We start from the raw sequence: 15,662 nt of genomic DNA, 5'->3' as shown, positions 1-15,662 counted from the left end.
ACAAACACGACACAGAACAAACCACAAGTAGTGAACCAAAAATTTATATTATCAACAACAGTATCAATATTAGTTATAATTTCAGCATAGTAGTGATTAAAAATCCCTAATTGACATTATCATTACACATTTATAAAAATTAAAAAAAAGAACAATAGTGTCACAGTTGCTTACACTTGCGTCGCATCTCATAAGCTTGACAACACACTGTGTCCAATGTTTTCACAAAGATAAAATAAGTCATATTTTTGGTTCATTTAATAGTTAAAACAAATTTACATTATTGCAATCCGTTGATAAAACATTGTCCTTTACAATCAATAAAGTTTTTTTTTTTTTTTACATCTACTACTCTGCTTGCATGTCAGCAGACTGGGGTAGATCTTGCTGAAATCCTATGTATTGAATGACTACAGAATCGTTTTTGAATCGAGACTCGAGTCGAAAAAATCGATGTATTATCGAATCGTGACCCCAAGAATCGATATTGAATAGAATCGTGGGACACCCAAAGATATCGCAGCCCTATTGTTAGGTGTGTCAAAACACACACACAAAGTGCATACAAATAACATCTTGGAGAAGAAGAATGTCAACTACAATTCTACTGCCTCATAAAGAGGGTGGTGAGGTACAACACGGACCACCTGTACAAGAAAAGACATAGCAGGCTGTATTGATTGATTGATCCATCATCTTCCGCTTATCCGAGGTCGGGTCGCGGGGGCAACAGCCTAAGCAGGGAAACCCAGACTTCCCTCTCCCCAGCCACTTCGTCTAGCTCTTCCCGGGGGATCCCGAGGCGTTCCCAGGCCAGCCGGGAGATATAGTCTTCCCAACGTGTCCTGGGTCTTCCTCGTGGCCTCCTACCGGTTGGACGTGCCCTAAACACCTCCCTGGGGACGCGTTCGGGTGGCATCCTGACCAGATGCCCGAACCACCTCATCTGGCTCCTCTCGATGTGAAGAAGCAGCGGCTTTACTTTGAGTTCTTCCCGGATGGCAGAGCTTCACTTTGAGTTTCTCCCGGATGGCAGGGCTTCTTACCCTATCTCTAAGGGAGAGCCCCGCCACACGGCGGAGGAAACTCATTTCGGCTGCTTGTACCCGTGATCTTATCCTTTCGGTCATAACCCAAAGCTCATGACCATAGGTGAGGATGGGAACGTAGATCGACCGGTAAATTGAGAGCTTTGCCTTCCAGCTCAGCTCATTCTTCACCACAACGGATCGGTACAACGTCCGCATTACTGAAGACGCCGCACCGATCCGCCTGTCGATCTCACGATCCACTCTTCCCTCACTCGTGAACAAGACTCCTAGGTACTTGAACTCCTCCACTTGGGACAGGGTCTCCTCCCCAACCCGGAGATGGCATTCCACCCTTTTCCGGGCGAGAACCATGGACTCGGACTTGGAGGTGCTGATTCTCATTCCGGTCGCTTCACACTCTGCTGCGAACCGATCCAGCGAGAGCTGAAGATCCCGGTCAGATGAAGCCATCAGGACCACATCATCTGCAAAAAGCAGAGACCTAATCCTGCGGTCACCAAACCGGAACCCCTCAACGCCTTGACTGCGCCTAGAAATTCTGTCCATAAAAGTTATGAACAGAATCGGCGACAAAGGACAGCCTTGGCGGAGTCCAACCCTCACTGGAAATGTGTTCGACTTACTGCCGGCAATGCGGACCAAGCTCTGGCACTGATCGTACAGGGAGCGGACCGCCACAATAAGACAGTCCGATACCCCATACTCTCTGAGCACTCCCCACAGGACTTCCCGAGGGACACGGTCGAATGCCTTCTCCAAGTCCACATAGCACATGTAGACTGGTTGAGCAAACTCCCATGCACCCTCAAGAACCCTGCCGAGAGTATAGAGCTGGTCCTCAGTTCCACGACCAGGACGAAAACCACATTGTTCCTCCTGAATCCGAGGTTCGACTATCCGGCGTAGCCTCCTCTCCAGTACACCTGAATAAACCTTACCGGGAAGGCTGAGGAGTGTGATCCCACGATAGTTGGAACACACCCTCCGGTCCCCCTTCTTAAAGAGAGGAACCACCACCCCGGTCTGCCAATCCAGAGGTACCGCCCCCGATGTCCACGCAATGCTGCAAAGTCTTGTCAACCAAGACAGCCCCACAGCATCCAGAGCCTTAAGGAACTCCGGGCGGGTCTCGTCCACCCCCGGGGCCTTGCCACCGAGGAGCTTTTTAACTACCTCAGCGACCTCAGCCCCAGAAATAGGAGAGTCCACCACAGATTCCCCAGGCACTGCTTCCTCATAGGAAGATATGTTGGTGGGATTGAGGTCTTCGAAGTATTCCTTCCACCTATCCACAAAATCCGCAGTTGAGGTCAGCAGAACACCATCCGCACCATACACGGTGATGATAGTGCACTGCTTCCCCTTCCTGAGGCGGCGGACGGTGGTCCAGAATCGCTTCGAAGCCGTCCGGAAGTCGTTTTCCATGGCTTCCCCGAACTCCTCCCATGTCCGAGTTTTTGCCTCCACAACTGCTGAAGCTGCACACCGCTTGGCCTGTCGGTACCTGTCCACTGCCTCTGGAGTCCTATGAGCCAAAAGGACCCGATAGGACTCCTTCTTCAACTTGAGGGCATCCCTCACCGCTGGTGTCCACCAAGGGGTTTTAGGATTGCCGGCCCGACAGGCACCAACTACCTTGCGGCCACAGCTCCGATCTGCCGCCTCGACAATAGAGGTGCGGAACATGGTCCACTCAGACTCAATGTCCAGCACCTCCCTCGTGACATGTTCAAAGTTCTTCCGGAGGTGGGAATTGAAACTTTGTCTGACAGGAGACTCTGCCAGACGTTCCCAGCAGACTCTCACAATGCGTTTGGGCCTGCCAGGTCTTTCCGGCATCCTCCCCCACCATCACAGCCAACGCCCCACCAGGTGGTGATCGGTAGAAAGCTCCGCCCCTCTCTTCACCCGAGTGTCCAAAACATAAGGCCGCAAATCCGATGACACAACTACAAAGTCGATCATGGAACTGCGGCCTAGGGTGTCGTGGTGCCAAGTGCACATATGGACACCCTTATGTTTGAACATGGTGTTTGCTATGGACAAACTGTGACGAGCACAAAAGTCAAATAACAAAACACCACTCGGGTTCAGATCCGGGCGGCCATTCTTCCCAATCACGCCTCTCCAGGTTTCACTGTCGTTGCCAACGTGAGCGTTGAAGTCTCCCAGTAGGACAAGGGAATCACCCGGGGGAGCACTTTCCAGTACTCCCTCGAGTGTTCCCAAAAAGGGCTGGTACTCTGAACTGCTGCTTGGCGCGTAAGCACAAACAACAGTCAGGACCCGTCCCCCCCACCCGAAGGCGGAGGGATGCTACCCTTTCGTCCACCGGGTAGAACACCAACGTACAGGCTTTGAGCCGGGGAGAAACAAGAATTGCCACCCCAGCCCGTCGCCTCTCACTGCCGGCAACGCCAGAGTGGAAGAGGGTCCAATCCCTCTCGAGAGAAGTGGTTCCAGAGCCCTTGCTGTGCGTCGAAGTGAGTCCGACTATATCCAGCCGGAATTTCTCGACTTCGCGCACTAGCTCAGGCTCTTTCCCCCCCAGTGTAGTGACGTTCCACGTCCCAAGAGCTAGCTTCTGTAGCCGAGGATCGGACCGCCAAGTGCCCTGCTTTCGGCTGCTGCCCAGCTCACATTACACCCGACCTCTATGGCCCCTGCTATGGATGGTGAGCCCATTGGAGGGGTGACCCACGACCCCGTTGACCCGCGTCCGGGCGAGGGAAATCTGGGTCCATGCTTTTTCTTCTTCATAAAGGTCTTCGAGCTGCTCTTTGTCTGATCCCTCACCTAGAATCTGTTTGCCTTGGAAGACCCTACCAGGGGGCTTTATGCCCCTGGACAACATATCTCCTAGGATCATTGGGACACGCAAACTCCTCTAGTTTCAATCAATCAATCACGATAAGGTTGCAGCTCAGAGCTGCAACCTTATCGTGATTGATTGATTGAAACTTTTATTATTAGATTGCACAGTAGAGGACATATTCCGTACAATTGACCACTAAATGGTAACACAGGAATACGTTTTTCAACTTGTTTAAGTCGGGGTCCAAGTAAATCAATTCATGGTACTTCCTCAGGAGGCTGCACTCCTTCAACATTTGTAGAAAAGTCCTGTAGATGTACTACCAGTCTGTTGTTGCCAGTGTTCTTGTTCACATGGTAGTGTGCTGGGGGGGGCAGTACATCGAAGAAGGACAGCTCCAGACTGGAAAAACTGATCAGGCGGGCCGGTTCTACAATCGGAATAAAACTGGACTCACCGGTGACTGGGGCAGAGAAGAGGACTGTGGAAAAACTAGTGAGCATCCTGGATGATGCCATTTACTCTCTGCACAGTGTTATCAGTAGCCACAGGAGCCTGTTCAGTGCTAGACTGCTTCATCCCAAGTGCAGGACTAATAGCCTAAAAAAACTTCTTTGTCCCACATGGTATTAGACTGTACAACTCCTTTCTAGGGAGGTGGGCGGGGGGTACTAGGATGACAGGGGATGCAAAACAATAACAGTGCAATACTTTTTCATAACATGCTCACTACTGCCTAGTTTCTCTTGTTATATTCTTATTTAACTGTTATATTTTTATTCCCATTGTTGCTTTTTATTGTTATTGTTATTGTAATATTTTTCTATTTTGTTTCCATTCATACCCCCATTATTTACTTTTTAGTTTTAAATTGATCTCAACTCTGTACACTGCTGCTAGAATTTAAATTTTCCTGAGGGAACTCCTGAAGGAATCAATAAAGATGTATCTATCTTTCTATCTATCTATCTATCTATCTATCTAGAGATATTTTGGCTTCAAAACTAACAACAAAGGTGACTCTTTATACAGGGAGGCACCACGTTGCCAGTACTGTTTCACACCTTTCCTGATTGTCGGCTCCCAGACAATGGATCCGTAAAACTCCACTCTTTGGTCGGAATGACGAGGCTGTCGATTAGTTACAACATGGTGACTTTATTTAAATTTCCCCAGGGCACAACTGAACATCCACCATGCTATTGACATTCCTGCACATGCTAGCGCTACCTTTCCTTACTAGCCCACTCAATTACTCAGTCACTCACCCCACATACTGCCTTCCCTTAAGGGACACACATACGCTACTCTCACAACAGCTGCTTTAAAACACCCCTCGACAAATGTGGCAATTAAAATTACCACCTTTGCGTCAAACTTAAGTAAACATTCAAATAACAAACGATCAGATCTGCGCAAGGATATATAAAAAGTGACACCTGTCCTGCTGTTCAGTCCGGTGCAGACTGTTGTCGAGGAGCACAAGGCAGACGTTCCCTTTTGGATCGATGCCAATTCAGTGCCTTTTGATTTATATTTTAACTTTGTAAAATTCTTCTTTCATTGTGCGTGTTAATTGTAGTGTTAGATATTCTGTTAAAATAAAGCCAATATTGACATTTTTCGTGGTTGTCTTTATTTGGAAAAGTATCGATATACATTTTGGTACCGGTACTAAATTATTGGTATTGGGACAACCCTACTTCCAACTCATGTGGGTCTAAAATACAATCAAATAATATAATGATATATTGCTAATTTGATTCTCCATTGTGAGTCACTACAGGGAGTCTCTCTGCATTATCTTTGTGGTTCAGTTCTTATTATGGTCTGTGTACATTGTCCTAAACTAGTAATCTTCAACAGGGGGTCCTCTGAGGTACGTCAGTAGAAAGATTGGACTTTTTAAAATATGATTTTTTTTTAAATATCCCCTCACATTTTGGGGTGTACAAATTTGAATGTATTTAACGCACTGCAGTAAAACGATAAATGGATATTAGCTCCAGAACTAGTTGGAGCGCACTGCAGAAGTGTGTGTGTGTGCGTGCGTGAGTGTGTTGAGGCAGTCAGCCAGCTGGATGGAATCAGATAGCTCACACATTTGCTACACTGGATATTACACTAACGCCGCTTTTCTTTTTGGGTAGCTGTACAGACTTTGTTGTCTCCCAAAATTAACAGCATAAAAAGCTCAGACAATATAATGTACCACCAGTATGTAGCATTAGTTCCCTATTTATTGATTATTTCAATTGTGATCGTCGTTAAAGATATAGAATATCAATGTTCATTTTGGCTGCAATAGTTATTTGATATTTGATTACAAAAATGCTTTGATTTATATTACCGTATTTCCTTGAATTGCCGGCGGGGCGCGAATTAATTTAAAACCTCTTCTCACTCCGGCGTTTGCCAAAGGCATGTGGTAAAGGCAAGCATGCGCTAATTATTTTAAATTACCAAAGGCATGCGGTACATTTAGGCCTGCCCTTATAAATTTGAGTGTGACGTAAGGATACCATCATGAAAAACACATTTAATAAAAAAAAAACATTATAGTCTTACCTTTACTTATAAATGAAGTCCATGCGCAGCTCCTTCTGATCAAAAGTATCGATAACTTGTTTATAGAAGCCTTCCTTATCTTTCTTCAGTTTTAAAAGTCTCTCTGTCTCGATGGAGATCTTCCTTTATTACCTCCTGCTTTGATTAAAAGTCCAATTTAGAAAACTTTTTTATTTTTATTTTAGATGTGTAATCCTCCATGTTAAAAGTGCAAGCGAGAGGAAAAAGTAAATGCTGCTTGTTGTCACTTCTTCTGCAGCCGAGTAGTCGCAAGAAGGATCACTAGCGCCCTCTACCACCAGGAGGCGGGAGTCATTTAATGACTCATATTTGACACACACAGCTACGGCATATTAATAAAACATAGCTGCTTACTGTTCTTTTTAGCATATTCAATAGCTTGGACCTTAAATCTTACTGAATAGCTCTTAATCGTCTTCCCTTTAAGCGATTTCAAATTATTGAAATCAGCCTCCTTCAGTTTGAAAATGATGACAGGTGAAGTGTCACTCGTGACGTGACGAATTTGACCCGGCGGAAATTCTAGGCCTATGGTAATTATTTTTGCGAAATGAGTTTAACCCGGCGGAAATTCTAGACATGCGCTAATAAAAAGAATATTTTGCAAAACGAATTTGACCCGGCTTTAATCCTGAGCCGGGGGTAATGCTAAGCATTAGCTAATTATTTTGCGAAACGAGTTTGACCCCGCAGTAATTCTCGGAAGGCGCATACTTTATACCCGGCGGCAATTCAAGGAAATACGGTATGTTGCTTTGGTTAATCATTTAACGTGTTTAACAAATAAAAGTTGATCAAATCTGGACCGCATGGCGCTTTAAATACGCATACACATTGAAGGTGAGGGAGACAATGTGCAATTCTCAGGAAAAATGGCTGATATAAGGAGGAGTTTCTCTCTTTAATATTGTTTAGTTTATTTTATTTTTATTTGTGTATTTTGATGTGTATTGGGATTTAACGATAATAATGATAACCTTGATAGAACTCCCGACAATGGTATTACCGTTTTAAATTAGAATTATCGAAAAACCGTGATTTATAACTGCACTTTGATAAAACTCACAGGCCGGGTGGTGCTAACTTAAATGCTAACATGAAAACAAGAGACATCAACCTACAAGAAACGACATACCCCGATCTAAACTTCTGTAAATACATGGCTGCCTCAGCAACTAAGATAACCCACTGTGCACTTGACACTACAGGCTGTGCTCTCTCTTAGTTTCTCTGAGTGATCATTCTTTACTCGGAAGAAATAAGAAGAAAGTGTTTTTTTTGGATTCAAAGACCGCTGAACAGATTAGGTAGGACACTACACCTGCCAGAAATAATACATTATAATAGATTTTATTTGTTATGCACTTTTCATTCCAATACACCCAAAACATGCAAAGTAGTGGGTTTTCTAACAATGTCTTTGTATTTTATTATTAGAAAAAAACTTGATCTAAAGATTTCGGTGTGTATAAGTACTTTTGAGCGCACTTGACAATACCGCAATAATATCATTTTGGTCACAATAACCATGATATGAAATGTTCATTGCGTTACATCCCCTTACAGCAGTAGTTCTCAACCTTTTTTCAGTGATGTACCCCATGTGAACATTTTTTTAAATTAAAGTAAAGCATTTTTGGTTGATAAAAAGAGATAAAGAAGTAAAATACAGCACTATGTCATCAGTTTCTGATTTATTAAATTGTATAACAGTGCAAAATATTGCTCATTTGTAGTGGTCTTTCTTGAACTATTTGGAAAAAAAAGATAACAAAATAACTAAACTTGTTGAAAAATAAACAAGTGATTCAGTTATAAATAAAGATTTCTACACATTGAAGTAATCATCAACTTAAAGTGTCTTCTTTGGAGATTATAGTAGAGATCCATCTGGGTTGAACAACTTAATTCTAAACATTTCTTCACAAAAAAAGGAAATCTTCAACATCAATATTTATGGAACATGTCCGCAAAAAATCTGGCTGTCAACACTTAATATTGCATTGTTGCATTTCTTTTCACAGTTTATGAACTTACATTCATATTTTGTTGAAGTATTATTAAATAAATATATTTATAAAGGATTTTTAAATTGTGGTCATTTTTAGAATATTTAAAAAAAAATCTCACGTACCCTTTGGCATACCTTCAATCACGAATTGATTAATGTTAAATTAAAACCTCTTCTCATTCCTGCACTTACCAAAGGCATGCGGTAAACAAGTCGAAAAACTTATTCGGGTATTACCATTTAGTGGTCAATTGTACAGAATATGTACTGTACTGTGCAGTCTACTAATAAAAGTTTCAAACAATTCAATATATTCCACGCACTTTACACCATCTTGATTAAATCATGTTTCGCTCCTGTAAAATATATCTCTAGCTCTTTCTCACTCTCTCTAGATATAGATATATTTTTTAGAGAGTTTGGTCACAATTCTTTCAATGCGTTTATTTTCATGACTCTTTACACACAACAAAACTATGAATGAACACGTGGAGTTATGTACTTAAAAAAGTTAAATAACTGAAAACATGTTTTATTTTCTAGTTTCTTTAAAATAGCCATCCTTTGCTCTGATTACTGCTTTGCACACTCTTGGCATTCTCTCCATGAGCTTCAAGCACTGCGACAATAGTCATGGAAATAAAGAAAACGCACAGAATGAGAAGGTGTGCCGAGTCAGGAGATTGAAGGTTTGGGCATCTCTGTGTGGAGTTCATATCTTTTCCCAGTTCATGCGGAAGTTTTCTTCTGGTATTCTTGCTTCATTTCACATTTCAAGAACATTGATGTTAGGCTCACTGGAGACTCCAAACTGTCCATAGGCTAAACGTGAGCATGAATGCTTGTCTGTGTAATTGTACCCTGCAATGGACAGTATATGTCAGCTCCAGTTTACTTGACCCTAATGAGGATGTGTCAGTATATGTAATGTAGGAATATCTGTCACCTGCAGGCATCTTTCCAGCGCTCCAACAGTCATGACAAAGTACGGAAGATCGTGGCTGAAGAGGGCCGTGCAGCTCGGAACCTGATTGCGTGGAGTGTCCCCCTGGAGAGTAAAGAAGACGAAGGTCAGTGCATCATAGGCAAAATACATGTTTTGGAATTAAGAAGCTAGCTTAGCAATTGTTTAGTCTGATGACTTGGGCTGCAGAAAATCAATTAAATTGGTGACAAAAAAAAGCTTCAATTTATATTGTGTTGCTTTGATTATTTGTTTGAGTAAAACAAATACTAATGTATCAAATGCAGACAAAACGGAGTCTCATGAACTATAAATACGCATACATCGTTTCCACACGGCCGCTACAATACACATGAGAACAATTTATCCATTTATTTATTACAAAAAAGAATAAAGGTTGCCGTATTTCCTTGAATCGACGCCGGGGCGCTAATTATTTTAAAACCTCTTCTCACTCCGGCACTTACCAAAGGCATGCAGTAAAAATGTGAGTGTTATGTATGGGTACCATCATGAAAAGCACATTTAATTAAAAAAAAAAACATTATTATGGTCTTACCTTTACTTATAAATGAACTCCAAGCCAGCTCCTTCTGATCAAAAGCATCGATAACTTGTTTATAGAAGTCTTCCTTATCTTTCTTCAGTTTTGAAAGTCTCTGTCTCGATGGAGAGCTTCCTTTATTACCTCCTGTTTCAATTGAAAGTCCAGTTTAGAAAACTGCAATCAGACCGCTGCTATCAGTTACCTCGACTCCTCAAGTGCGGGCGACGACATTATTTTCCTTGTAAAACTCCCCCTCCCGTTCTGCTCCGTGGGTGATCTCTTTATCCCACCGCTGCCACCATGAAGTGTTATTGTATAAATAATACACTGGGTATTTATGACCAGAACGTACTTCATTTCAGTCCGGTTGTTTACATAGCCACCATAGGAGTGTTACATCCTTCAGGATGCGCCGTTTTGTGGGCGGCCTTATTTACGTGCTTCCACTTCGAGAGGGTCTTCTCCCCGTCACCTTTTGTTGTAGCGGTGTAGCGTGCAAGGACGGGAGTGGAAGAAGTGTCAAAATATGGAGCTAACTGTTTTAATGACATGCACACTTCAATCAATAACAGAGCAGCATCTCCTCATCCGTGGCTCACAAGTGCAACAACAACACCTGAAATGTGTCCCGTGAAAAACCGTCCCACCGGAAGTTTCTAATAACTGAAGTTCCGAGGGTGAATTATGTAAACTCACCAAACCAGTAGTTTTTAGCGCTTCCATAGTGATATATAAGTAAGAACTTTACATTACTTTATATTTAGAAATGGCAATAGCAGAGGATGAAAGTCCCACAAAAAGAACATAGAAAAAATGAAGAAGCTAATCGACTACAGTGGCGAACATGCGCAAATTTTCAGGACTTACACAGAAAGTTGGAAAGTTTTGCATACAGTATTTCATGTGAAACTATTATCCAAGCCAGGTGTTACAAACTCAATTTACTTGTGGGCTGATGGAGGTAGAGTCGACAGGTGAGGCTCAGCCACACAAAGTATTCCCGTCATGATCACATTTTAACGATGTGACTAAAATTGTTAACTACTTCTATAAACAGCTATAGCACTTTTGATCAGTTATTTTCTGCTAATAGGAAGAACAAAATTTCACCCCTGGCCTCCACCACTACAGAGGAGCCAAGGGCCCACTCAAATAACACTGAATCAGTAATCTTACCCTTGATTTTAATGGTATTCAATTATTATACCTAAATTACTCGCATTTTAACAGAATCAAAAGTGTCAAATAATATGAAAGCATGTGTTAATCACAAAGATTATTATCAAGGCTTAGGTTAGGTTGATTACAACAATAAATAATACTTATACTGCAAAAGAAGGGACTAATAAACACTGATGGAAAAAAATGTTTCACTTTGTTTTATGCAGCTTCAACACTTTAATCATCATTTTTGCGCTTAAGAAACTTCTCAATTATTTGATCTCTGGACTTCTTCTGTAGGTTTGATATTGTCATTACTGCCGCATGTGGTGGAAAAGTGTATTACAACTGAGTGCCACTGTGGCCCATACAGACCTCAGCTAGCTGAGATATTTTTGGTGCCCCCTTAACGGTGCACTCAGGGCCCAACAATGGCCCTATGGTTAAGAAAAAATGCTATAGTATGTACTAGTATCATTTGTCTATAAAATTGTTATAACAATTGTTTGTTTTTGTTTTTCTCATCTTAAACGGTCACTCTCCACCTTTCTTTTCATATTTTTTCATGGTGTCTTTTGGCGGTTTGCAATTTGTTATTCTTATAGCCAGACTTGTGTGTTTACTTCTGCACCTGACGGTTTGGGCTACAATTGTTGCCTTCCTCAGAGGTTGTCACGTGAGGTATGGAAGTAAACACAAAGGTCTGGCCATAAGAACAACACATTGCATAATTTTTGGAAGATGTAAAGAACCTCTTAGGAACCATAGAGCTAATACTCCCTGCACACACTTTGCTAATGAGAGCACCACTCCCACCTACTGTAGTGGATGTGCACTGAGACTTTGATGTAATTGCTCCCCCCCTAATGAGGGCCCACCCCACTATTTGAGAAGGACTGATCTTTGGTGACATGAGCTAAGGCAGGCCTTAACTCATTTTGAATTCTTGCAATGCGTATGCTGTATCAAAAACTGGTTGTCCTCATATTTCCTCCAGTTAAATTCTAACAAAACGGAAACTCTGATTTGCTCCCCGATAAAAAGATCCCCCAGACCAAGACCTCCCTCGGTGCTCTGGGTGCATCTGTAATAAGCAGCCTCAGAAACCTTAGGGTTGTGTTGGATCAATCCGAGTTTTTGGAGGGTCTCTGTCGTCAACTGACCAAAAACCTCAGAAATATTTCTAAAGACAGAAATTTGCTGTCAAAATTGGATGTGGAAATGATCATTCACCCGTTCATTTCTTTTGGTATTGACTATTGCTGTTCTCTCTTCACTCTTCTCAACAAGTCAGCGCTAGAGAGACTTCAGACGCTACAAAATGCAGCTGCCAGACTTTAGACTGGTGCACCCAGAACAGTCCATATCACCTCCATTTGATCCAGTCTTCATTGGCTTCCAGTCAAATTCCCGCATTGAGTTGAAGATTTTAGTCCTGACTTTCCGTGCGTTGTGTGGTGGGGCCCCTCACAACATCACTAACTTATGTCCCTACTCTTCAGTTGCATGGTGGGGCCCCTCAAAACATCACTGACTTATGTCCCTACTCTTTAGTTGCATGGTGGGGCCCCTCACTACATCACTGACTTATGTCCCTACTCTTCAGTTGCATGGTGGGGCCCCTCAATACATAACTGACTTATTATGTCCCTACTCTTCAGTTGCACGGTGGGGCCCCTCACTACATCACTGACTTATGTCCCTACTCTTCAGTTGCATGGTGGTGCCCCTCAGTACATCACTGCCTTGTTATGCCCCTACTCTTCAGTTGAATGGTGGGGCCCCTCAGTACATCACTGACTTGTTATGCCCCTACTCTTCAGTTGCATGGTGGGGCCCCTCATTACATCACTGACTTGTTATGCCCCTACTCTTCAGTTGCATGGTGGGGCCTCTCACTACATCACTGACTTGTTATGCCCCTACTCTTCAGTTGCATGGTGGGGCCCCTCAGTACATCACTGACTTGTTATTCCCCTACTCTTCAGTTGCATGGTGGGGCCCCTCAGTACATCACTGACTTGTTATGCTCCTACTCTAAAGTTGCATGGTGGGGTCCCTCAGTACATAACTGACTTGTTATGCCCCTACTCTTCAGTTGCATGGTGGGGCCCCTCATTACATCACTGACTTGTTATGCTCCTACTCTTCAGTTGCATGGTGGGGCCCTTCAGTACATCACTGCCTTGTTATGCCCCTACTCTTCAGTTGAAAGGTGGGACACCTCAGTACATCACTGACTTGTTATGCCCCTACTCTTCAGTTGCATGGTGGGGCCCCTCATTACATCACTGACTTGTTATGCCCATACTCTTCAGTTGCATGGTGGGGCCTCTCAATACATTACTGACTTGTTATGCCCCTACTCTTCAGTTGCATGATGGGGCCCCTCAGTACATCACTGACTTGTTATGCTCCTACTCTTCAGTTGCATGGTGGGGCCCTTCAGTACATCACTGCCTTGTTATGCCCCTACTCTTCAGTTGAAAGGTGGGACACCTCAGTACATCACTGACTTGTTATGCCCCTACTCTTCAGTTGCATGGTGGGGCCCCTCATTACATCACTGACTTGTTATGCCCATACTCTTCAGTTGCATGGTGGGGCCTCTCAATACATTACTGACTTGTTATGCCCCTACTCTTCAGTTGCATGGTGGGGGCCCCTCAGTACACCACTGCCTTGTTATGCCCCTACTCTTCAGTTGCATGGTGGGGCCCCTCAGTACATCACTGACTTGTTATGCCCCTACTCTTCAGTTGCATGGTGGGGCCCCTCAGTACATCACTGACTTGTTATGCCCCAACTCTTCAGTTGCAGGGTGGGGCCCCTCATTACATCACTGACTTGTTATGCTCCTACTCTTCAGTTGCATGGTGGGGCCCCTCAGTACATCACTGACTTATGTCCCTACTCTTCAGTTGCATGATGGGGCCCCTCAATACATCACTGACTTGTTATGCCCCTACTCTTGAGGGTCTTCAGGCCAGGGTCTTCTAAAGATCCCAAAAACTCATTTTAAACCCGTGGAGACCTGGCATTCCAGACTGGAGCTCCCAGACTCTGGAACAACTTGCACCAGTCCCTCTGTGATCTTGACTGTGTTGACACTTTTAAGAAACATTTGAAAACTTCTCTTTTTAGTAAAGCTTTTAGTTCATGCACCTTTTAACCATCATTTTGAATCACCTTTGTATCTTTTTTAAAATGTTCCCCTGTTTTTATTTACTTCACCTGCGCTTTGTGATTTTTATCTGTGAAAAGCGCTTTATAAACAAAATGTACTGACTTACTCTTTTGAATGTGTAATTAAATGTAAAAGTTGTATATTTTGACACTGATGACTTCCCCAGGAAATGATTCTATACACCTTGGTTTTCTTAAAGGATCTTGCTCTTTGTGTTGCAAGATGTAGTTGTTTTGCTGTAATGTTTATGTCTGCACTCTTAACTGTTAGTATTTTTTCTAGTGCAATTCAAGATTGTCATACTATATTTAACTATTATCCACTAAGGGCGTGCAGGCCGCAGTCACACTAATGTACCAAGTTAAGTAAAGTAGAGAGCCACAAAATACGGGGTGACCTGCAGGCCGCGAGTTTATGACTGCTGATTTAAGCAATTAAAACCACAAGATAGCGTTTTAATATATCTTTGGCTTTTTTTAGTTTATTTTTTGTATGCTACTGCACAGGTTACTCGTGATTTCAAAGCTGTGTATGCGGATGTGTCATGGCTGTTCAGAAAAATATGAATAAAGCAAAAACGGTAAAATGAAAAAAGCAAAACAAGGCTGAAAAATATACATGAAAGTAAACAGTGGTTGTAGTTTTTAGGTATAGAGCGTCATGGACTTACCTCCTAAACACAAGCTGTAATGTGCATCCTGCGCGTTGGTTACTCTGTCCATTGGTGTGATACATTGTTTCTTATAACCATATAGTTACTTATTTTATAAACCTATTTTCTTATTTTTCCACACAGCCAAGTCAAAAAGTCACTCCAGAGCTCAGAGGATTCATTCTGGGCAACAAAGAAATAAGAAGCAGGTCAGTATTTGACCCAATGCCACCAGAGGGCGCTGTTCACCAACATTACCACTTAAGCCAGGGGTGCCCAAACTTTTTCTGCAGGCGAGCTACTTTTCAATTGACTTAAGTCGAGGGGATCTACCTCATTCATATATAGACATTTTTGTTAACAGGGGAAAGGTGTTTAATGATAATACAAGCATGTTTAACATGTATAGATTCCTTTCTTTCATGAAGACAAGAATATAACTTGGTGTATTACCTGATTCTGATGACTTGCATTGATTGGAATCAGACAGTAGTGCTGATAACGTCCACAAATGGATACGAAAAAAAGTGCTCCTTTCTGTCCGATACCACTTGAGAGTGGTTGTTTTTTTGGCAACTTATTTGTTTAGCTTCCATACTCCGTTTTTATAAACTTTACAAGAAATACAATGGCGGCAAACTCCGTGCACGCCAGTTTTTTTAGACTTTTATTTTGTTAGCGCAG

The 15,662-nt window shown here is 42.7% G+C and overlaps 1 protein-coding gene across 7 annotated transcripts in view; it reads left to right on the top strand.

The window, feature by feature from the left end:
• scaper (S-phase cyclin A-associated protein in the ER) overlaps window positions 1-15,662 on the top strand; it is a 160,703-nt gene that overhangs the window by 16,527 nt on the left and 128,514 nt on the right. For all 7 annotated transcript variants that reach the window (XM_061916973.1, XM_061916971.1, XM_061916976.1 and 4 more), the window contains exons 2-3: window positions 9,420-9,537; window positions 15,123-15,187. In XM_061916973.1, the coding sequence (XP_061772957.1) occupies window positions 9,420-9,537; window positions 15,123-15,187 (183 nt within the window). The remainder of the gene's footprint in view (window positions 1-9,419; window positions 9,538-15,122; window positions 15,188-15,662) is intronic.

Source organism: Nerophis ophidion, linkage group LG12 (assembly GCF_033978795.1).
Source record: "Nerophis ophidion isolate RoL-2023_Sa linkage group LG12, RoL_Noph_v1.0, whole genome shotgun sequence".
In the NCBI taxonomy this organism is placed as follows: domain Eukaryota; kingdom Metazoa; phylum Chordata; class Actinopteri; order Syngnathiformes; family Syngnathidae; genus Nerophis; species Nerophis ophidion.
Note: the sequence above shows the minus strand (reverse complement) of the source record. Positions and strands in the feature narration are given on the sequence as shown.